The sequence below is a fragment of the Serinus canaria genome, chromosome 7 (genome assembly GCF_022539315.1).
Source record: "Serinus canaria isolate serCan28SL12 chromosome 7, serCan2020, whole genome shotgun sequence".
Taxonomy (NCBI): Eukaryota; Metazoa; Chordata; class Aves; order Passeriformes; family Fringillidae; genus Serinus; species Serinus canaria.
The window spans coordinates 6,386,738-6,411,162 of record NC_066321.1 but is presented as its reverse complement, the minus strand read 5'-3'; the positions used below and the strand labels follow the sequence as shown (position 1 = coordinate 6,411,162).

The window sequence follows — 24,425 nt, the reverse complement described above, 5'->3', positions numbered from 1 at the left end:
GTAAAGGCTGCAGAAACTTGAAAGACTCTCTCCTTGGCTATCAGGCTATTCCTGCCTGGACATTGAAAGTGCTGAAGAGGTGATTCCTTTATCATACTCAGACACCACAAACATCATCAACACAGCTAAAGGCCTGTTAGTCTGACTGTAGGAAATAGTGCACTCATGCAACTGCCTTGTCTTAAACAGTCTTTGTCTCTGTTCAAGAGTTACAATTTCAAAGATTTTTCTCAGAAGGATAATTCAGCTTATTTTAGGTTGCTGTAGTTGAAATTTCAGGCCTGCACTGTGTTGTGCACAGCTCTGCTTTATGAGCTTACAGCTCAGCATCCGGAGGGAGGAGAGACAGAGCATTAAAAAAAATCATCAGGAGAAATAACTGTATTTATTTAAAGTAACTGTAAAGCAAGCCAGGTAAGCAGTCCAAAATTACCAGTATCTCTGCAATCTCATTAAGGAGAATTTGACTGTAGCATTTCCCAGAAACGACCTTTGATGAGATAATTGCTAATATTTAATGTTTCCTATCCTGAGTAACATTTCAATACAAGCTGGTTTAAATAAAACCAGAATTCAACTGACATCAATTCTAAATGCCAAAATCCTTTAAGTCAGGCCCATGCCAGGAGTTAGCCTTCTGTGGGTGAGCAGCGCTAGAGGAAACAAATCATTTGTGCTAGTTTTTGTCATAATCACTGCATTTTATTCTGTGGTTTTGGTATGTGAGTAACAAAAAGAATTAAAACTAAGACATCTTCTAGGTCTATGAAGTTCCCAATACAATTGAACCCTGTAATACCACCAGCAGGTTCAACAGAACTTCCTTAAATTCTTGCAGCCCTAACTACCCTGCAAGAGGAAACCATAATGCTTCAAAATGGCATTAAAGTTCTACACAGAAATTTAGCTTTAAACCAGGGCCATTAAAAAACATGATGATCAGATGGATGTTACAGATAATTTCTTTGGTTTAATTCCTTATTTTCTTCTCTCTACCAACAGCATGATATCAGCAATTTCTGTAAAATCAGTGCAAGAGGAAAACATTAACTATATTGGTTTCATTGTTCCAATGTACCTGAATGTACAGTGCATTTTACTTCTTCACCAAAAATTTGGTGATATCACAGGCATACTTTGTAGCTAAAGACCTTCTCTTCAGCTGGCTTCTTTCCTTGGCCTGTTTTGCAGTTCTCTGCAAAAGAGAGAGACAGGTTGGTTCAGTGAGTATTGATACTTGGAAACATGTCCAGCAGAAAGCATTAGCCCACAGTTAAACTCCAGTCTGTCTTTGCAGTAGACAGCATGATGAAAGGCAAATGTTTATTAAAGCAACATTTTCCCAAATCCAGAGGAAACAGTCATTGTAATAGTTTAATGCTGCCTTTCCACCTTGGCTGTAGGGGAGAGAGAGGCTGTGAGCACTGGGGTTCTGCAGCAGGAGGGAGCAGGGCTGAGGAGGAGCCTAAGTGCAGTTTCCCCCTGCTGTTCCCCTGGGAGAGGGCCAGGATTCCTGGCTCCACACACTGACCTCCCTGTGGCAGGCTGTGCACAGGGTCTGAAGGTTCTCCAGGGAGCACTGTCCTCCTCCGCTGTACACGGGCTGGATGTGATCCACCTGCCAGAACTGCCCCTCCGCCGGGCTCCTGATCATCTCATTCAGCTGCAGCACACAAAGGACAGGCCAGGGGTGAGACACTCAACTACACGGACATCCTACTGTAGGAACAACGAAATTCTGGGAAGCAGCTAGCTACAGTCTTCATCAAGATAAGGAAAGCCAGCCTTGGCATTTTTTAGTTACTCCCACTGGACAAGCAACAACTCTTAAGCAGTTGGCATGTTTTCAGCCAGCCCTGGCTGTACATGCACCTCCCTACAGAATCAGAGCTCTGATGCCTGTGCCTTTTAGAGGTGTTAGAAGACAGTGGGATTTAGTTAATTTGATTGTTTCTAAGGACTTGTTTTTTCTTGTTCTGTGGTTGGTGCTAGGTTATGTTTCTGTCTTAAATCTGTAAGAAAATTTTTGGCTGTCTCTGTACTCAGACCAGCTGTTACTGCTGAAACCCCAGAACCATCACCTGCCCAAGGGGAAGGTGAGACATCCAAGAGCTCTCCAGAAGCTGCTTCCTTTGGCTCCTGGGGGCATCCCTGACGCTGAGGAAAAGCTCCTGGGCGTTGTGCTGGCAGCACTGGCACACGCCGTGCTCGACCTGGAACACCTTGGAGCGCAGGTAGCTCTGGCTGGAGCGGATGGAGAAGTCCTCCTGGCAGGTGTGGCAGCAGAAGCGCGTGTCCCAGGCTGGGCAGCCAGGCGGGGGCTGAGCTGTTGGCTGCTGGCAGCTCAGACACAGCGGGGTCCCCTTCTCGTCCAGGGCCTGCAGATACCCTTTGCACAGGGAGGCGCCTCCGGCATCAGTCTGCCCTGGAGGAAGGGCTGAGGGATCATTCCCAGTTTCTGGAAGCAATCTGATGGCAGAGAACAAAGTACAGCTCTGGATAAATGATATTCAGCAGTCCAGTTCATGGGGGGTTTATGCACTGAGTATTTCAATTAGATATCTTTCATGTTCTGAAAAATCATTTTAGCTTAAATAATACCTTGCTCAGATTGATACCTGCACAGTGCAAAGCCTTTACTTGGTTTACATTTCCATTTAAACAAAATTTGGCAATATAACAAGGCAATTTTTCTTCTGCACATCTTACTCAATCATTAGCTGAAATAATGCTGTATTTATAAAGACATGGTGATTTCCATCAAACATGTACACACAGAAAAGTAAAATGTTTCAGCCCCCTCTTTAACAGAAGTAATAAAGTCAAAGGAAAGATCCTGGTTTCTCTTTACAATTTCCATGGCGGCCTATGAAATTTCCTACTCAAAACAAAGTAGGATACACAGAGCTTGTTTAAAAAAGTTTTTAAAAGGGCAATTCTCGTTTGAAATTTTCACTTCATTGTTCCCATTTTTTTTAAATTCTGAGGCAAAATAGGAGCAAATTCGGTGTCCTCAATTTGATGTTGACCTCACAAAGGGGCTGAGCTAACATTCTTTTCTCTAACTGAATCACATAACTATTCTCTTGTTTTATGTTAGTCAGACTCAGTTAATTAGCAGCTCTGTCAGCAGACAACAGATGAATTCTAAATTGTTAAAAGAATAAAACAGAGCTCATTAGCACTACAGCAAGTTTCTTATCTAACTACTGTACTTCAGCAAAGCAGACAGAGCAAATAATTTTACTACCATTAAAAAAAAAATGTGGCAAAAGAACTTAATCATCCTATTGCATTAATAAACCTACTTTGTGGATGACTTAGGAGAAGCACCTTTGTCCAGAGAAGCCCCCATTTCTTTGGAGATGAGGCGAACGCTGCCCCCGCTGCTGCTGGCCTTGGAGAGCGAGGCTGCTGCCACATCCTCCCTGGTCACATACCTGAGAGAGTGACAAATCCTGTCAGCAAAGGTGGTAACCTCCCTCGAGGAACAGCACTCTGGGCTGCAGCAACATTGGTACAGCACATTCTCTTCAAACATTCCTCATTTTCTGGATGAGAAATGAAGAAAGTTTGGGAAAACATGCTTTATATACTTCCACATTAAATATCTTTTTCTAAAAGTGAATTCTAACCAGTGAACAGGTAACTTGGTTTGTGTATAACAATTTAAAAATGACTGCAATTTGATACTGCCTGCCAGTGAAACCTGAAAGGCATTTTGGTTCAGTTAGGTGATGTCTCAGTGACACTGGATAATCCAGGAAGCTTTACAAGCTCAGGAGGACTCCTTGCTCTGTTACTTATGTTTGATCTCCCTGCTTCATTTTCGTGTGAAACCCTGTAAAACACGACTGCTCTTAGTTAAAACTGCTTCACAGAAACCACTATTCAGACAACTTCTTCTGAGGACATCTCTGAACTGAACATCTGCCAAAACCTACACAGCTGCTGTAGGTCCTGGTAGGTTTTCTAACACCATTCACAGATTTTTTTCTATACTTCATGGAAGGGCACAATCAGGCAAGAGGTTAACAAACACCTATTACCCTCTGCTTCTGATACTACTGGAATTACAAACTATTTATTTACTTCATTCTTACCTAAAGCCAAAATAGATTCACTCTGAGGAATTTAACAGTATGGATTGAAGGGAATAAGAAGGTTTTAGATGGTTTGCATGACATGTTCTGGGCAGAGCAATGACAGCACTGAGGTTACAAATGTCTGTCAAGGAAGACAACAGAAAAAGAAAGGGAATCAAAGGTACATTTAGGTTTTAACAAGGATCAAACACCAGCCCTTTTCAGTGACACTCAGCAAAGAGAGCCACAGTTTTGACAAATGTCATTCACAGAGAACAGAACTGCCTAAAGAAAAAACAAGAACTGGAAAGGGTTTGAGTTGGCTGTGAATTATGAATAAAACATTAGCTCACTGATGGCAATGATTTAATGATTTATATCTGCTTGCAGGTGGGGAGAAACAAGGTGCTTTGACCTTACTTTTCTGTTGCGGCCCTGAGGTCAGGTTTTTCCTTTAAAACACCTGGCAAGTTCCAGATGTTGAAACATGCAGTGCAGCAGAGCCAGAGCAGCTGCTGAATGGGGCACAGTGCTGGGCAGGGAAGGAGACACTTCCAGCAGAGTCATCAACATGCCTGGCTGCCTCTGTCACTGTGACAAGTAATCACTGAATGTCCAGTTCAGACTTAGCATCATTCCACTGAAGGCCACATTAAATTAATCAAGCTTTCTGCAGTAATTAGTAGGAGGAATTAAAACCAAGCCCCACATACCTCTTTGTGCTGCTGCCCCCCGACTGCTTTTTAGAGAGCTCCTCTGCAGCATGAATGGGACTACAGAATATCTGACCACTTTTTCTGACAATCTTCTGTTTCATTGCTGTTAGATGAGTCCATTCTTTCACAAACCTCAGGATCTGGCAAAGAATATGAGAGTCAGTAGCAGGACAGGCTTTGCACAGAGCTAATTACAGCAAACCAGTGCCATAGATGAATGCATTCTACCCTGGCTGGAAACAGCTGCTACAACCAGAGATGGTGCTTTCAAGTAACTCTTCACACCCCCTACCTGTGGAACCCACTCAGTAGCTGCTTCACACAACAGCTGGTTCTATCAGGTATCCCCACTACAAATTTAAATTCCAAACTTGCTGGAGAACCTACAGAAAGAATCAGTGTTTTCTGTTTGGAAAATCAGATTTTAAGTTAAGCAGAAAATATTTCCCATCCAGTTTAAATCTGGATTTCCTTACTTGATTACTTGTGTTTGCAGTGTTCTTCTCAAAGCCCATTATGAATGGAATCTTTATTCCTAAATTAACTGAATGTCTCTGTGGAGCTGTGCCTGACAGTGCTTTGAAAACTGTTAGTAGACCAAAGGGACAGTGAGAGTGGAGGCCTGCTCAGGCCTGCAGCTATGATACAATCTAGAACATTCTTATTCAGAACCTTTAGAAGTTATTTTGTTGACTTATGAAAGTTAGTAACTAATCCTGTAAATGAAAAATGAAATGATGCCTGGTTAATTCCTTCTACTGCAGTGTGAACAGGAGGCACAATAATTTGACAAAGTAAAAGATTCCATAATTAATATTCACATCAACATCTGTAAGATTGCTTTGATGAAACTGTGCCTATATCCTAAGGCCTGGCAGTATTCTGCATTTACTTTTGTAAAAGTTAAGTAATCTTCTTCTGCATTAAATATTATATTGCTGTGTCAGCAGAGCTTGTTCTTACCAATGCACGATTTTTTTTGTTCTGGAAAGTCTCTGGTAAATCTTCCCAGTTATCCAGCTGTATGTCCAGTGGAATGAAATTATGATTCAGTGGTTCACCATCCTAGACAAGCAAACAGTTTTGTTTACCGATGCAATGTAAAAAGTAATCTGTTTCAAGTGAATTCTCCTCCCTTCCTACTAAATTTAGTTTCTCAAGGTCAAATTTTTTCAGAATTAACAATAAGGCACAGAGGTAACAGCAAAAATGCAAGGACGGTTATTCATATTAATCTACCTAAAAGTAACAAGGCTGAACACTTTAACTTTTAATAGATCTGATTTTTCCTTGCAGATAGTTCAGACACACAAACTGCCTTATATTAAACTGAAATTACAATCCTCTTGACTGAATTCTAAGGGAAATGAATGATTGGAGATATGAGAATGTCACTTCATTACAATTTAAAATAAGAATTCTTGAACATTGTTTATCGTACTTCTTTGTAATGTCTGAAAAAGTTCTCCACTTAATTTTCAAAGGAATAAGTTGTCCAGTGGGTACATCTAGCCAAGGAACTTACTGATGATTCAGAGGCATTTGAGAGGAGTCAAAGCAGAATGCCCTGGGGTCTCACCATTCAGCAGATTTTGTGCAGTATCTGGCACCATGAATCTCTAATCCCAGCAAAACCAAAACCAGACAATTGCCCAAAAGCCACCCAAAATGCATCTTTGTCTGAATAAAACATGTGAAGCTAGGCAGCAGCATACACTGTAAGTACATAAAACAAATTTCCAGATTCAAGAGGACTTTTGGACTCTCTTTGACTTTTCCCAGCTGCATCAGCCTCATAGAAATGTCTTATCTCAAAGGCTTCCCCCAGTTATCTGTGCTGCTTCAGTGGCACCTGAATACACTGATTGACTCAGTGCATTGGACAAAATCTTCCCACTGAACTTTCCTATCACTTGAAAGAAGAAATTGGCAAGTCCTGACCTCCCCTTGAATTATGACCTGGAAAATTCCCAGCTGCTGCTTTCTGTACTAAATCACCACTGCAAATTAATGATAATGGACTTTATTAAAGAAATTACTAACTTACACATAGCAGCAATGTTGAGCTTTCTGAAAATGTGGTGGCAATATTTTATTTACTTAGTGTGTCAGGATTTACTGTCATTTTTTATTTGAATTTTGAATGTTATTCTATTCAAGTTATTTTATGATAAGACACTAATAATAAAAAAGGAATTTTAAACAACTGTCACAGGAATTTCTATTCCAGATGATTTGACATATTAGCCCAATTCTGTAAACCAAGAGAAGTGTTGGGAGTTATGTATCTAAGGAATTATTACTTAATTCTATTGAGAAAAAGAACTAGAATGATAAAACTACCTAATTCTTGTACATTTCAGTTAGTACAAAAATATTATTGCTTTTACATCAAGCATAACAAAGGAGAGCATACAGAAACATTTCATAGAGCAACATTCTCCTTTGCAATTTTAAAATAACAATAACCATGCATATTTCAGGTTTACCTTTGTATAGAGGTGGATTCTATCAGTATTCCTGCTTGCACAGAACATAAGCCCATCATATATTTTGAGTGTGTCTGATTTATCTAGAACAGAAAAAATGTTGGCATTAAAGATTTTTATTCCTTCATTCTACTCTTAACATTAAAAATAATATTTAATATTTATTTAATTCCAGAACAATATAAGGTGCAGAGCTCAAGCAGCAAACTCTGAAGGTATTTGTGTATTTCATTTTCTGTTTCTCCTGGATGACCCATCATCTGTTTGCCTGTGTCTGTCCTGAGTTCCAGTAAAACCATCCACATTGCCAGCTGCTGGTTTGACAGTCCTGAAGTCAGTCAGCTCTGGTTTGCTCCAGGAGCTGTGTGGAAAGGCTGAGCTTATCCAGCATCCAAATTCAACAAATGCCCCAGGCCAGAATGAGAAAGTCCCATGCTGGTGTTTGTACTTCTGTGTTTCAGAGGTGTAGGTTTTTATTTAAAAGCCATTCTTCATGCCAGAGGCATTTAATCCAGTTTCACAATGGGATAGAATTGTTCTTTCAGAGTCACACTTTACCTTCTCCACGTTCTTTTTTGCTTTCTTCCTTTTCAGTGCCAACAGTTTCCTGTTCTCTGATTTCAAGAGATTTGTGGGCCCCCAGTTCCCCCAGATTTCCTCTTCTGCCTTCAGCACTGCCCTCTGCTCTCTCTCCATCTCTCCTGAGCTCCTCTTCCTCAGTCTGGCACCTGGGAGCTTCACCATTTCTCTCACCTAAATACAAAGAAAGAAGCAAAGCAATGTTTTGTGTTACCTGGCAGGTACCTAATAACACCCCTGAGACAGGAACACATCACTGAAATACAAAGAAATGGCACTGCATTCTATAATAATATTATGGTGCAACCACTTAGGAAGTTGGAGCTAACTTTAATGGTAGGAGAACAAACACATGGAACAAAGCTTTTAATTTATGTAATCCCCTGCACCCAGATTAATGTAAAAATATATATATGAAATAAACAATGCAGTTAGCAATTCTATATTATATACAGTTATTGTATACAATAAACAGACAAAGTAGTTTCCCAAGGCATTGATTTATAGCTGTGAAACTCAGAAGTTGTCCTTATTTGAACAAGCCCAGAGATTTAAACAAATAAAAAAGGAAGCAAAAAGAACCTTACCCGTGGCTTTGCAACTGAAATGACAAATACTGGCATATATTTATAAAAATGTTTCATTAATTTTCCAGATAGCTTAAATAAATTTAGTAAAAGAAATCTACTGTGAGCTGGTGGAGAAAGAAAAGCCATATTTTCCAGATAATGTCTCTCATGACAAATACACAATGCTCAAGTTAATAAAACTCCAACACCCCACTGCTTAGTTTTGAAAGGTGAAGAAAAGTATTGCTGTTTAATTGTATTCAGAAAAACCATAAACTTCAAGGAAGATGAGAAGGACATTTGCTGCAAACAAAACAAAGGATATATTCTTCCTTAGGGAATTTATAACCTATTAACATTTTATGGGTATTTTTCACTTGTTTCAAGTAAGAGTCATGTAAAAGATCCTTGGGAAAAGCAAGACTAAAGAGTATCATATTTTCCTGGACTTCTGTGTAGTCACCAGTTCAAAAAAATTGTACTTATTGAGCCTGATCACAACTGAAATGAAAAATGCATGTTTCTTTCCCTCTGCAGCACCCCTTACTCACCATCCCTGCTCTGGGGGCAATGGCACATCTCACAGTAAGGCAGCAGAGCACTGTTAGTGTAAGTGCAAGCACTGCAGTGCCAAACTTTATTTACATCTGTACTTTCACTTGAAGCATTTAAGTCACAAGGATGGAGTTCACTGTTTTTTTCTGAAAATAAAGAAGCCTTTTTTCCAGTCAGAGATGTTTTCTTTTTATTACTGGAGCTGACTGGGGTCGATCCACTTACGCTCTTTGCTCTTTTGGCTTCATGTTCACAAGTTTCTTCATCACAAATTGCCTCCACCTCACTTATCCTTGTGGAATCCAGGTTTTCATTGCTCTTCTCTGCACCCTCTTCTTTTGTGACTGCAGAAGATTCTGAATCATTGTATAACAATTCATCACCAGAAAATCTTTTGCGCTTCTTCTCCATGGAGGATTTGGGGGAAAAGAAGGAACGGATGTCATGCTGTCTGTCCTTTTCAAACTGGGAAGAGGAAAGGAATAGGAATCACAGAATCATTTAGGTTGGAAAAGACCTCTAAACCCCACTTATGACTGCATCAGAAACTGTTAAACAAAAGATATCTTTAACAAAAGATAACTTCAAGAACGAACAGTGAGCAGAAAAAGCAATTCAACATTCCTCTCCTGATTCCAGAACAGTATTTTCAATATTCTCCTGGAAGTCCTGAAATGGCACTACCAGAAAACAGGTACACAGAACTTACAAGCTGTGTGCTTTTTTTGAAGATGTTCATTACAAGGAAAGGTTTTCAAACACTGTTTTAAATATTAGTCCAATGAATTCAGCACAGTAAGCAAAGATGTGATTTGAACAAAAATTACTTGGTCTTATCTGACTCTGAGGGTGTCTCAGTCACCCAAACTTAACATAAGGACCTGTCAGAAGATGTAGATGACATTTATTCTCCACAGAGCACTTTTCCCAACTTCACCTAAATTTTAAAATGGAATTTACATTACTTTTTCCTACTTTTTTGATGTTTCTCCATTAGTAATGTCTGAAGTGCACAGAAAGCTGAAGCAAATGGCTGTTACAATTTTTAAAAGGAAAGGAAAAAGAAAAAACAGTTTCAAGTCTTACATGTGTAAATAAAAGTTCATTTTGGAGATCTTCTAGACTTTCATTTGGGGTCCAGGTTTCAGCAAAACTCAAAAAATCCCATTTGTCCTTATCCCCTTCTTCAGCCTGCATTTTTTCTTTCTTGCCATTCAAGGTGCTGCCTGTGACTTTGGCCTAGAGGAACAATAATGGTAAGTGCTGTATTTAGCACACTGCAAACAGTGAAGCTGTACACAAAATGTCAGTATTTATTGAAGATAAAAGAGAATATATACACTGTGTACACCTTCTAACAGCTTTAACATGTTTTTCTTGGCATGTGGAGACAAATATAGGCAGAATTTGTGTGATAGAACTTGTAAGGTAAATTGATGTTGAATTACTGAGCCCCACCTCAGGAGGAGGAGACTCATAATGCACCAGGCAGGATGAGCTTAAAGGACCTTTCCAACCTAAACCATTCTATGATTCTTCAACTGCTAACAACAGCTGGGTGATACTTGCGGAAAATGGCAACAGAAGAAGAGATTAGTGTAATCTTCCATCTCCTGGAAAGAATTATCTGAGAATGCCTCTTCCTCTCAGAAAGGAAGCTTAGTTTAGGCACAACATTCATTCAATTAAAAAAAAAAAACACCCACAACAAATTCTAGCTGTTATGAGGGAGCAGACTGCCTGAATGCCTTAAAATTGTAGACTGAGAAACAATAGCAATAAAGAGCTAGAAGATAAAACAGCCATCTCCTGTGGATATGAACCATCTCGTTCCCTTTGGCAAAGACTCATTATCTTTGCATCCTGAATGAAGAGCAAAAAGCTAGAAAAGACTAAATCAGGACAAACACAGACATTTTGATGATCAGCAATTGTAGGTGTATCACTTAGGTGTGTTCCAGATAAACAAGACTGCTGTGGCACTGGAGTGCAGCCCCAGCCCAGTGAGCTCTGCCCCCACGGCACACGCACCTTGCGGTTGAGCATGGCCCACATGAGGGTGTCCATGGTTCCTTTGGCAATCAGGAAGTGAATGTTCACTGAGCTGCACTGCCCAATGCGGTGTGCTCTGTCTTCTGCTTGTTTAATGTGGCCTGGATCCCAATATAATTCAGCAAAAACAACGTGAGTGGCAGCAGTGAATGTTAAACCCTAAGGAGAACAAGTTGATGCATTCTTTAATAAAAAGATACCACACACAAAAACTGATTTGCTTTAACAAGCTACAGGTTGTACAGGACATCTTAATATGGAAATAAGAGGTGGTCCTCAATAGCAGATGGGTTTATTCTACTGATTCTTCCTTGTGCCTCAGATTTAAAAAATACTTCAATATTGTGCAAAGACTTCACACTGCTTTTCATTATGGAATAACATCTATTTCTTATTAATCTAGTGCTTTTAGAGAAACTGAGTTTTTCTAATTATTCAAGAATGAGATACTACTGCTTATCATCATTTAGCTCAAACAAATTCAATAGAGGCTTAGAACAGTTAACATGATTAGTGCAAAGAAATGAACGCAGGGTCTACAAAGGGCAAATCGCACGAAGACAAATTGCCTTCAGTAAACCACTTCATTCACCAATGATTTCAGCAGCTATAATCTTCAAGTGTATTAGTTCTCGTATTTTCTGTTCTGCCCTACCTGACCAGCTGCCTGAATACTCAAAATAGCAACTCGGGTCTCGGGGTCCTTCTGGAACTGATTGACGAGGTGAATCCTCTCTGCAGAGGGAACACTCCCATCTATGCGGATGTAGCGAGCCTGTGACATCACAACAGAGACTAAATGACATCATCAGTGCCTGTTTTCAGCCCCAATCCCTCCCTGTCCCCCAGTAAAAATAGGAAAAGGACTGTTCTATTGCTGTCATGGGGATCAGGATACACCAGCACTCTTTTGCCCTTTGATTTAAAATTAAGTCTCTCTCTAGAGAAGTGTAGACTTTGTATTCCATGTTTGCAAAAGTGGAAGATAAAATGAACATGGGATCTTAAAATAGAATATTTCACAGAAGAATCTGGAATTACCCTGACACCATTTTTTTAAAATTCCAAACAATTAAAAAGAATAAAAATACAAAACAGCAAAGTTAGCCACCATTCCCAAGCAATAGTCAAGAGTCCATGATCAAAATAAGGTGAAAGCTGTTTGCAAACATTTTTACTGCTTTGAATTAAACATTGAGGTGAGATGATAGTGTGCATCTCACCCCCATTCTTAAACCCCTCAAAAATAAACAGAAGCAAACTGAAAAATCTGGAAAACAAATGCCTACAGCATTGATTTAATAATAATAATAATAAAGTCATACCAGATACAAGTGTGTTTACATCATCCTTAAACACAAAGCAGTTCTTCAGAACCACAAGATCCCTTTTAATCCAGTGGCACTGATCTGTACACACATAAAATCCTTCCAGTGCTGTACTCGTGTACAGTTCTGCTGAATTCAAACACAGCTGACAGCCATTTGTGTAAGTGAAGGTAAATTTGTGTGCACATTTGTTAAGGCTTTACCTTGCTCTCTATCACTGCCTCTGTGCAGGCTTGCAGCATGCTCAGGTGATGGGCAAAGACGAGGAACTTCAGTTTGTCATTGTCAAGCATCATTTTGATGTAGTCCTTGACTGCTCCTGCCTGCAGTGAGCGAGTGTTTTCATTAGTGAGACACACAAAATATTCAAAAAGACATTTTTTATTTTCATGTCTTTCAATTCCTTGTAACACGAAAAGGTAAATTTCCATATCTTTTGTTATCTGTGTAACACTTTATCAAACACTGACATTGCTAAGAAGCAAATAATTCAGATTAATTTTGTTTAAAAAAAATCACAACTTGATGTCTTTGAGAAACCTAACTTACTCCTTCAGAGAGAGAAAAACCACACATTTATCCTCAAAAGATTATATAATTACATGGCCCTTCTTCCACATTAAGATGTAGATAAACCCCCTTTTAATTCAGACATCATTATCTGATGTTTTAATCCATATTCGAGAAAAACAAACATATTTCAAACAGACAAGGTAATATTTTCTGTATCCACACACACAAAGCCATATATCAAAACTGAAAGAATAAATCTGATATGTTCACAATACCATAATCATAAAATATTGCTCTCTTTAAGCATTCATAGAATTCTTTTGTGTCAAATGTAATTTTCAGTATCTTTTGCAAAAGCTATTAAAGCAATGATGACAGTTAATAACAAAATTTATCAGTGATCAACAGTTAATGCAATACACATTGCAGTGGTCTTTAGATTTCTTTTTTCATTGTAATGGGGTTCTGCCTATTCCATTCCTATTCCTATTCCTATTCCATACAGGGAAAAAGAGAGTGTTTCTCCATGTCATGACTATAAAACAAACCAAATAACCTCATCTCGTATTCTGGCCAATAAAACCAATTTTATGAGGTTAGAAACACACACTGGATAATTTAGGGATATTAAGGAAAGACTTGCAGACTCACCTTGGCAATGGCTGTTTCCTTATACATGCGTGTGATCAGACTCATGACTTCAGAAAAGTGGCTTTCAGTGGCATCTGATCTCAGACTTCTCATTAATTTCTCCCACTCTGCAAAAGTGGCATTCAGATTCTAATTGGCAGGAGAGACCAGTGGTTAGACACAGAGTACAAAGTACAGGTATGTTTTAAGTGAAATATTTAGGAACTTTGGAGAACTCTACCAAAATTGACTAAAAGTAAATGTAGGATTCAAAATCTATGGGAAAAGAAGACAGAAAAGAAATTGTACCAGAATTAGAAAAAAATTATCATTGATGAAAAAGGTAATTGCAGTATTAGTGTTCTTTGTGTTATACTTTAAAAAACAGTAAGAGAGATACTCTGCTTTATACTCACACAATCTTAATAACTACATATAATACACATGCAGACATAAAAATACATATCCATACATAGATATTTCCATTTATTGACAAATGTATTTTAACAAAAGTGGAAAATTTACCTTTGCTGCAGCTTGTGGGAGGTCAAACGGAATACGTTGCCTGACTTTGGGAGGCAGCTGAGTTAGGACATCATTCTTCAGTCTTCTGATCATTATTTCATTTAAAAGTTGATGTAGTTCCTCTAAGTTTGAAGCTCCTCTACAATCCCATTGCCTTCTTTTACCAAAAAACCTGAAAATGATAAATCAATACAGAGTGTAAACATGAGATCTTCCAAATTCAGTAGAAATCTTCAGTACATAATCAATTTTGAAGCACACTATTGGATATGAAAGTGTGCTTCAACTTCTCAGCAGCCACCACTGCCTGCAGGAGTCACTGCCCATCACCTGCACACAATCCTGCCTATTCCCAGCTTCCCATACTTCACTGTCCACAGGAAACAGAAGTTTCAGGTTTAATTTTGGAACTCCTGTTTCAATGGACTAATGAGAAGAATACACCACCAAGAGAATAATCTTTATTATATTACAGACAGGAAAGCCATCATGAAAACTGCAAACATCACCATCAATATTCTTTTTTTCCCTTCCCTAAGAATTCCTTCTTAACTACTGTCAGAGAGAGAGGATTGCATGTCAGAGGATTTAAAGCTTAAGCTATCATCTTTAAAAGTTAAATAGAGGAAGAAGGTCTAACATTAGGAAGCTAAAGGCTGAAAAGAGAACAAATTTATTAACTCAATCTTCCTTATTCTTTCTTTGCTTTGCTGGTTTTGAGGAAGTGCTGCAGCAGGAACAACAGCTTTTCTCTGTCAGCATCACTGGGAGACAATAAAATAATGAACATGACAGATTTGGAGAAAAGCCCAGATAGCATTTTCCAGATCTAGGAGTGTGTTAAAAGCATGTAATTTTTATTAAAAGACAAACAAACAGCTACAAAACCCCCACAATAATTTAGGAATTTTCAAGCCTTATTAACTTTATCAACAGTGTTCTAATTAGCTGAATTAGCTGAATATAATCATTTGGGAAAGGGGCTGAGAGAGTCGCTTCTGCACTGGTGAAGTGGGAAAGGCACAGATGGAAGACAGCAGCATCTTTTGCTCATATCCCCTCCTTGGTCTATTTATATAGGTGTCCTTATAAAGGCTTCCTTCCTCCACCCTCAGCATCAGGGTAAGACAGAAATGGCAGGCTAAACCTCACAGAAATAGTTTGGAGTTCATCTTTAAAACAGGTGTCTATGGACACCTAAGGAAAAACCACCCAAATTTTCACAGGAAGTGCTGCATAAAATAATCCTATCAAGTTTATTACCACAGGATGTTTTCTTCCAGCCAAGTCATGAAGAAAAAGTTATTCACTGAAAGCTTGCCAAACCCTGAACTTGATTTTTATTACATTTATGGTATTCCAAAAATAAGATAATCATCTATGATTGAGTAGCAAACCATGCTGTACCCACGCACACTTGTGGTGTGAAAATTACAGATGCATTCAGTCAAAACACCGTGGAAAAAATAGCATTTCTGTCTGAAAATTAGACAGTGATCTTCTGATGTTATTTGAAGATAAATAATGATAAAGTGGATATGATGGAAGGAAAAAAACAAGTTTTATGAATATGAAACCATGTAATTATTATTGTAAAAAATTAAATCTAAATGCTAGCCAATTTAGCTGACAAAAATCTGTTATTCTGAATACATGCAAATTTGCAGATATGAAATTTTTAGGTAAGACAGTCAGCCTGTGAAATATAGAGACAAATATAGAGACAAGTATTGGACTTTTTTTCCCGCCCAAATGTGGCGAGGTCACATAAAACCTGGATCCCATAATAAAGAGAGTTATAAATTATTACATGACCTGAGCTTAAGATTGAGAATCAAAAACACCAGTTCTGAAGGTAAAACCTCCACAGCTCCTACTAGCAAGAGTAAATGTATAAACAATTTTACTTAACAGAATGCTTCAACTTTATTTCAAACTTTAACAGCATTAAATAATTAATTTAATCAGTGTCATCCTTTTCCCAATGCTCTTTGATGGAGGAGATGGCTGCTGACCCCTGGGTTTCAAAGCAAGATGGTGTGATCGAGCAGTAAAGGTGCTAACTACTGATTCTCTCACTTGGCATGACAAGAAAAACCAAAGATGCTCATGTAAATGTAAATAAGAATGTAAATAAGCAAGGGCAGTAATACCTGACACGAGCATCACAGTATTTTTTAGCATATTCATTCCAAGTTCCAAACCTTCTTGGAAAGAGTGCCTCAATCTGCATGAAGAGCTGTATAAAAAATAAAACAGCAACAGTGAAAAATTTAAACTGGCCTGTGAATGGAAGACTAATCAGAAATAATCAATACGTGGTTGTGCTAAGTTTACATTTAATATTTGCACAAAACCCACACAGCTTAGCCTGCATGCAAAAGAAATTCCACAGGATACAGGAGGCTTCAGAGAGGACAGCTGTGGGAGGCCCTCAAAGAACAGAGCATCCAGACCACTGTAACAGCACTGACAGCTCGGAAAAGATTCACATTCAACAAGAAAACGTGGATGAGATGAAGTTATTCTTTAAATACAGTTTTTATCATTTGCCAAGTACATGGGCTTCTGCAAAGCTTCACTGCAGGTATTGCATGAGTGGTCTGCCTCCTAAAATGAAAAACCTACCCAATTCTTAAGTTTTACTTCAGAAAATGGACAATATCAGTGCAGACCAGAACTTTCACATTTTTTTCTCTGCTGAACAGCAGGAGGCAAAGCCTAGTTTAGATGACCTTAACCAGGAGGAATCCTGCTTTACAAGCTGTTATACTGTCAAAGCTTCCTGCCTTCTGAGATCATTTTCTATACATTTAAAGACTTTATACAAAGATTCTGCTTATGACACAGAACTGATTAAAGACATTTAATGCTTTTTATACTCTGCCTTGTAAGCCACTGAAGAACATCAGTATCACTAAAAAATATCTCAAATTGTTTTCCATTTGGTCATGAATTTTGATCCCATTGTTGTGGGCAAGGACAGGTTACCTGGAATTTCCTGTAAAGACCTTTAACAATGATACTGGTCTCAGTATCCATGTACTATATAAAGGCAGAACACTTTCCAACTTCAATTCTTCATCCAGGGCTGGTTGCAATGTCATTGTACAGGAAGTTTTAATAATTATCCATACCCACAAACATAAATATTCATATTAAATTTTTAGGTAAGTACTCATGATATACCACGCTCTTTTCCATACCATAGATATCTTCCTCAAGTTATGAAGTCTTTGAACAAATTAAATTAATAAAGTGTCTTGGCATAAATTCTATTTACATAGTAAGGAATTCTGAAGCATAAAATATTATTTATTTAACGCCTATAAGTTCCCTCAAAAATCAGCTCTTATATTCCATTTTTCCCCTACATTTGATAAATAAAGGCAGCTGTCTTGGGTTCAGTATAAAACCCAAGAGGGTTTTTGTTACCTCTCTGCTCTTCCCTAATTCCATAAGCTAAACTTCCTTCAAAGGAAAATTTGTCACTCTAGATTTGTAACAAGCACAGCCTGTAATTTTTTTCCATTGAATTGAACATTAGCAATATCCAAAAGACCAGTGAAACTAAGGGCTTTCTTTATCAGACGATGAAGTAGAAGATGTATTACAAGATCTTGTCCACCAAAGACTCCCCTACCCAGGAGAAACAAGCAGTTCTCTGGTCAGGCTCTTTAGTTTTTATTTCACCCCACTATCAGTCTGTTACACGCAAGATTAATTTTTTACAAGAAACACTGTCTCAATTCACCTGTACACAAGCTTGAAACAAGTTTGTAAATCAACTCAAAACAAAACTGGTTTAGTTTCTTATACCTGTCCTTCCTGACGCAGCCAGTGCAGCTTTTGATGTCATAATGCATGTAATTGAATATATTCAAGGAAACTACAAAACTGAACATTTATTACTGATACTATCATTAAAAAAAACCAAACCAAACCTAAAACAAATAAAACACAAGTCAAATACCTCTTCAGGTCTTCCTAGAGCAGGAGTTCCAGTAAGGAGAACAGCTCTGAGAGCTTTCTGAACAATTGGCAGTAAAATCTTGCTACGGGTGGCATTTCTGGATTTCATATAGTGTGACTCATCAATCACAACCACCTTAAACTTCTGCCTGTACAAAGTGTCTACCAAGGTCTGTGCATCAGATGTTAACAGCCCATACCCCAGAATTGTTACTTTGCTCGTTGATATTCCCCTGAAAGAGAAAATAAACAAGTTTTCTTAGTAAATTTTTATTGTAGGACAATTAATATAGCAGAGAGATTATAAAAAACTAATCTCATGAGGTATGTGTGTCTCCTTTTGGATTGATTGACACACGGGCTGTCAGGCTAACAACAACAGCTTTTGGTGTTTAAAACATCTCACACTTCTCAACCACACACATTTCATAACCATTTTCAGAAGACACACCTTGCATTCCAAAGGAATTTCATTTATCTGGATGCATTGCTTCACCCTGGGCTGTTTTCCCGGGGCAGTGGAAAAACTGTGGTTTTTTCAAACAAACCATGATCTTAATTAGCACCCAAACACCTGAAGTAATAATGTCTCTGTGCAAGCTTTCTACTGCTCTGGGTACAAGAGTCCCCTCACCAGCAGCCTGAGAGGATTAAGCAGACTGTCCCTGAGTATTTGGGCACTGTGAAAGTACAGACTGGGCTGAACCTCACCACCTGGAAAAACCATTCCTGTCAGGGCTGTTATCCAGCTTTTTTGCTCAAAGAGAACAAGAAGAAACCAAAAAAATCTGGAAGCAGGGAGTCAACATGGCACAAGATTTTAAAATAGTATTTAATTGAAAATGAACTTTTTTATAACAAATTTCAAGATGTATACAGGTCCAAGGCATGAACTGATATTGAAATCACTAGAGAGCACTGTGGCCCTTCAGGAGCAGCACAGGAACTCAAAGCTGTTAGACACACAAGCCACCAGGATGGGGTCATAGCTGGTCCACCCATCTGCCAGACACCACTGCCCTGCTGGCATCATTTCTGTTTGTTCTTCAGTACAAGAGATCAAGAAACCAAACAAGCTGAAATTTGCTAGAGGACTTAAGAGGAGGAAAGTGTGCAGCTACAGAGCTTACAGAAAATAAATGCATACAGAAAGTATGCAGCTTCCTCTTAAGAGAAAGAAAATGCAGCTACACATTCATGCTCCTGGATATCGAAGTGCAGTGGTTTGAGGGTTTGAGCACTGGGCCTATGGGCACTGCAGACTCTGGCTGTCACTGTACAGATAAATGTAGCAACCAGGAAAGCATGAATTTCCCTTACCCTTTCTGAAGGGGACATTAAAAAAATCACAAATAAACTTATTTGTTTTGGTAAATAAATAACCAATTTATTCAAGAAACTTTCATTTTCAAATTTGGCCAGAAATTACAAACCTCAACTGATGCCTAAGTTTATTTTAACCTGTTTTAATCAAGAAGTTAACACAAGCAATAAACTTGGAAGTTTTGAAGAAAAGCAAAGTATTAAACTGAGAGAAATCAAAGCTTAACATATGGAAGCAGAATTTAACAAAATGCTAAACCAAATTTGGCAGCTGTATTTTTGCATTTTCTTACGAACGCATGAAACACTTTCTAATGTTAAAATATTAATTCGTTCAACAGTAACCTCACTTATAGCTAGGAAGCCTCCTGGGAATTAAATTAACAGAAACCCAAGTTTTCATTTTTCCTTGGTTTTGAATATTAGGAAGTAATAATAAGCTAAGGTGTACTCCTTTAAAAAAAAAAATCTTAAAAGGAACAGAATTTCAACTGCCATTTAATTTTCCCATCATTTTGCCTAGTCCACATTTTCCCTTTATGCATCCAGCATTATAAGCACTGAGTGCCTTTCAGATAAATACCTTTAAAAAAAAAAAAGCTAATTTTAGTTTCTCTGTACCTATGATGAATTTAAATTTTGACTATCAGTAGGAATTACCCTTTGATGAAGCTTTCAAAATGTATTTTCAGCTGGATTTCTGTGGTTACCAGGAAGGTTCCAAGCAGCACATCTTGGCAGTCAAGTCACACTCTGATATTCCCAGAAAAGATGAAGATCAGTCTCCCTCACACCAAAGTTTTAGAACAAGATCTAAACATTAGCATAAAATCAACCAAGTCATTTACAGTAAAGCAGACAAAAACCACCCTTGCAATTCAGGGTAATAGGAGAGTTATTCTAATAACACCCAAGCCATAGCCTCTCTGATGAATTCATGCTATTAAATCTAAAGATAGAAAGCGTAGGGCACGATGACCTTTTCAGTTATTTAGGGATTACTTATTTGAACTTACAAATTTCCTCAGTGCGCTAAATGGAATTCTAACAGTAATTACTTCCTTATTTCGTAATGTACAACAGAAGTTCTCCAAAAATGTTCTACAGAAGCTAATGAATTCATAAGAGTTGAGAAATAACTGTGTATGTTCAATTTGAGACACACTGAAGTAATCTAATTTTCAGCAGACAAGCATTTGCTACTTTGCAAAAAGCAGATCCCTCAACCTCAAAGAAAATGAGTAACTACTATAATACAAGAAGAGACAACTGGGAGGAGTGGCTGATAGCCCAGAGGGTGTTTCTGATAGCCCAGAGGGTAGCCCTGCTTGAGCAGGGAGTGGTAAGCAAGCCTTTCTAGAGAAGAACAACAAACTACTCACCCAATATCAGTTTTGTTCTGAATGATGCTAATGTCATCTGGAGAGAGCTCTGGAATCCACTTCTCCATCTCATCCACCCAAGGGTATCTCAGAGAGGAAGGCACTACAATTAGGAGAGGCCATTCATTTTTATAGTAATATGAAATGGCAATTGCTTGAATTGTTTTTCCTAGCCCCATCTGGGAAATGAAAATAAAAGAAAAGAACAAGATTAAAACCAGAAGTCTGCTCAGAAAGCATATTCCATTCAGAAGAGCCCAAAAGATTTTGCAAAGACAGAACCAAATAAAGAAAACCCAGTCAAAGAGCTGCTTATATAGCATGTATTTAATTATCACTTTGTTACCAGAGATCATCTTTCATGAAACAAGATTTTCCTAGTTAAATGTATTAATACATTAATAATGTGTTATATCTGGTGAGCTCATCGAAGTCAGAAGCAGCACTTCCATTAATCTCAGAAGATTTTCAGTTCAGAGTCTTAACAGGAGAGACTAAAAAAATCAAACTCTTTAATCTGTGAAGCTACTAAAAACATTTTTAAAAGACTCTGCAAAGAAAAGAAAAATACAGGATGCCTTCTCACAATTACAACAACTTTATCCTCAATTGCATAGGAAGTGAGGAACAGAGACCTGTGGGAAGAGCTCTGGGTTTGACCCAGTGGGTCAACAAAAAGAAACTTCTGCTCTGATTCACCAGGGCTGATGGTTTCTCCTTGGCCTGCACCACAGATGAGAAAGCCCAGACAGTGAGAATTCAGATATACACACATGGGAAGGATTCAAAAGATCTACATTTAACAGGGAAGTACATACTTCATATTGCCAAGGTGGGAATGCTCCCATCTGTGAATAACCATGGCAACAGATGATTATAAGAGTCAGAATTTAGGGTTTTGTTTAAAAAATATCACACACTTCTTCCCCCCACCCACCAAAATTTTATCAAAGAATGCAGTTATTTTCTCTGCTTGTTCACATGGCAAGAGATAATTCCCAACTCCTGTGAAACACCAAAGCAGAGATGAGCCTTAAAATGCTCTGGGCAGGTTTTCCATGGAGTACAGGGGACATTTGAGTGGATTTGCTGCTATCTAACTACTCACTGCAGTGAGACATAAAACAACTTACACCTCCAGTATTCAGTCTAAAAGTGACTTAATGATGTAATGAAGAGCTTTCCCAAGTACAAAAGAAAACAATTAATTTTTCTACTATTAATAGAAAGAAAATAATAGGAAAGCTACTGTGATACTCAGTTTTCAGTCAAAACTGCCAAGTTTTCATTAAAATTTTCCTGCAAGTTCCCCTTGTGTCACCGGTGGTTCTTAGGTCATCTGAAAATAACTCCAAGTTAAAAAAAACCCCAAAACCCAACAAAATAAGATTCATTTTTAGTTTGCTGCCATGGCTGTGTCCCTAACTCAGGCTGTGCAGGCCCTGGTGATAATCCAGGCACTGGGTTGAAATGAATATGGAATAAAAGCAAGGCTTTATCATCAGCACACCCAGGGCTGGATGCAGATCCCACAGAGCAGACCAGCAGGTAGGCAACAATGTGAGAGACTAGAAAAACTGGAGAAAATATTATGGTCTTGGGTTTTAATATAAACCCATCTTTCTCCAGCATGGAAATGGATGACACTGAAATTTTAGGGGAAACATTTTGTCTGTCCCCACTGTGAGAAGAAATGGAAACATATGTATAGATCACCTTTCAAAAAATACTGGGTTTATCTTATTTTAATCCTTACATAGTTACACAGCCCAGGGATATGTACAGTAATTCTCTGACCTTGAGTTTTCCTCCATTTCTTTTTACATAAAAGCTCACAATACTGATATTTAATTTTAGCAATATTTTCTTATTTAGAGATAGGACAAAAAGCACAGGATACACACTAGTGCACAATACTTCCTCCAGTGCCACACCTATTGTCATTATAAAATATACAACTTTTATTTTGGAATCAATGTATCTTCTAGGACTTTTTATTGCTAACATAATTATGCACAGCTCATTTTCTAGTTCAAAGAAGGAAATAAACTGTTTTAATAAAAAAAAAGCCTACTGCTGATATTTTGATTTTTCCCAAGCTTCCCTTTTCTCTTCCCCTGAATACTTTTGTATTCTCCACAGCTCCCAGATATTTTGCATTCTATGCCAGGATAGTTTATCTCCAGATGTAATGAGATTTTTATAGTATGAGGAGATGCTTAAATCCCAATAATCCATCTCCCTCTCCCTCCTAGTGTGTCAAGAAAACCCAAATTAGAATTGTGAGACTACAGCAATTCTCTTTTTCAGAAAGGTTTTATACTGGCAATACTTCAAGAATATTATTAGAAAAATGTTTTATCTGGGGGAAGAAATGTTGGACTCAGATTTCCTTGATATGGAATACAACATATATTTTTTAACAACATGGACACAACAAATTTTGCTATTACTACTTGATTAGAGCACTTTAAAAAATTCATCTTTGGAAACCATATCTGTTAAAAATCTCTTTGGGCCAGGAATGTCTAATAATGCACTAAAAATAGCTCACTATGCAATTATAAAGCACTTTTAAAAAAATCAACTGAGTCAGTGTTTTTAAAATGTAACAGTACAGGAGATTTAACCTACAATTAAAAGTAACCTTTTAAGTTTTCTCAAGGATTCTTCTAAACTTATGTCAGGTTTCAATTTTTCCCTCACTTAGGTATTTTCAGGATATTTGCTGACTATCACACAAATCAGCCTTTCTGCCCACACCTCTCAAACAAAAAATGTCACATCTGCACAAAGTGCATTAACACCAGAAAAGACAGTGTTAGAAGAACAGGAACTTCACTTACCTCATCAGCAATCATACACCTAAATAAGAAACAAAAAAGGGGAGGAAAAGCAGAAATCAATACAAAATATAATACATAAACCAATACTTACAAATTGTTTACTATAAATTAAAATTCTGGAATTACAGAACCAATGAAGGGAAAAAAGGTGACTTCATTTCTCCAGATATCACCTACAAAAAGTGAATTTGGTATGAACTGAAAATAAGTACAACAATTATTCTAAAAATATTTATTCAGTTTGCTGGCATTACTGCAGAACTTGCAATTGCAAAACTGAATTTCTGCTTAGTCCAGGGATAGATTCATAGTAATCATAAGAGACACTTCCAAGGCAAGTATATCTTCAATTTTCTTTTGTCTTTCAGAAACAGCAATGCTTTTGTGCTTCATGATTAAGGATTATTTGTACTTCAGATTGATTTTAAAAATGTGCTTTCCTGAGCTGTCACATTTGTTTTGAAATAGAAGCAGACACTCACTCTCCCCCACCAATTGTACTAGCTAAAGTATTAGAATATGAATTTGATTTTTTGCCCATTTGGAGTCACTTGGCAATGCCATTGACTGTGTAAAGACAATGACAACTCCGAGTCTCCAGTTATAAATATTAAATTCTGTTCAGCATATTTACATTTTGTAAACATTAAATACCATCTTTGACATGAATTTCTTAAAGGTATTTTTACCATTCTGGGATTCTACATGTACCCATTGCACCATGTAACTCAAATATTGTGCTCCTTCCAGGAAAAAATGGGAAAGATCTTCCAGGTCTTGATGTCTTTAACAAAACTTAACACAACAAGATATAAACATTCTGTATTTTGATCCAGAAAAATCTTTCCAAGTAATACAGAA

The 24,425-nt window shown here is 37.8% G+C and overlaps 1 protein-coding gene across 3 annotated transcripts in view; it reads right to left on the bottom strand.

Annotated features, from left to right (window-relative positions):
* Positions 1 to 366: 366 nt before the first annotated feature.
* ZRANB3 (zinc finger RANBP2-type containing 3) overlaps positions 367 to 24,425 on the bottom strand; it is a 40,463-nt gene continuing 16,404 nt past the window's right edge. Inside the window, exons 3-21 of one of the 3 annotated variants that reach the window (XM_018911263.3) lie at positions 23,565 to 23,583; positions 20,719 to 20,897; positions 18,015 to 18,246; positions 16,195 to 16,280; positions 14,042 to 14,213; positions 13,538 to 13,666; positions 12,577 to 12,696; positions 11,701 to 11,820; positions 11,025 to 11,204; positions 10,080 to 10,232; positions 8,990 to 9,458; positions 7,849 to 8,043; positions 7,291 to 7,373; positions 5,765 to 5,866; positions 4,799 to 4,941; positions 3,309 to 3,440; positions 2,082 to 2,469; positions 1,532 to 1,663; positions 367 to 1,195 (exon numbers count right to left, since the gene is read on the bottom strand). In XM_018911263.3, coding sequence (XP_018766808.2) covers positions 1,097 to 1,195; positions 1,532 to 1,663; positions 2,082 to 2,469; positions 3,309 to 3,440; positions 4,799 to 4,941; positions 5,765 to 5,866; positions 7,291 to 7,373; positions 7,849 to 8,043; positions 8,990 to 9,458; positions 10,080 to 10,232; positions 11,025 to 11,204; positions 11,701 to 11,820; positions 12,577 to 12,696; positions 13,538 to 13,666; positions 14,042 to 14,213; positions 16,195 to 16,280; positions 18,015 to 18,246; positions 20,719 to 20,897; positions 23,565 to 23,583 — 3,133 coding nt within the window. In that variant the 3' untranslated portion in view covers positions 367 to 1,096. Of the gene's footprint in view, positions 1,196 to 1,531; positions 1,664 to 2,081; positions 2,470 to 3,308; positions 3,552 to 4,135; positions 4,228 to 4,798; positions 4,942 to 5,764; positions 5,867 to 7,290; positions 7,374 to 7,848; positions 8,044 to 8,989; positions 9,459 to 10,079; positions 10,233 to 11,024; positions 11,205 to 11,700; positions 11,821 to 12,576; positions 12,697 to 13,537; positions 13,667 to 14,041; positions 14,214 to 16,194; positions 16,281 to 18,014; positions 18,247 to 20,718; positions 20,898 to 23,564; positions 23,584 to 24,425 lie in introns of those variants that run through there. The other 2 variants (XM_030241299.2, XM_030241298.2) reach the window with 2 other exon arrangements.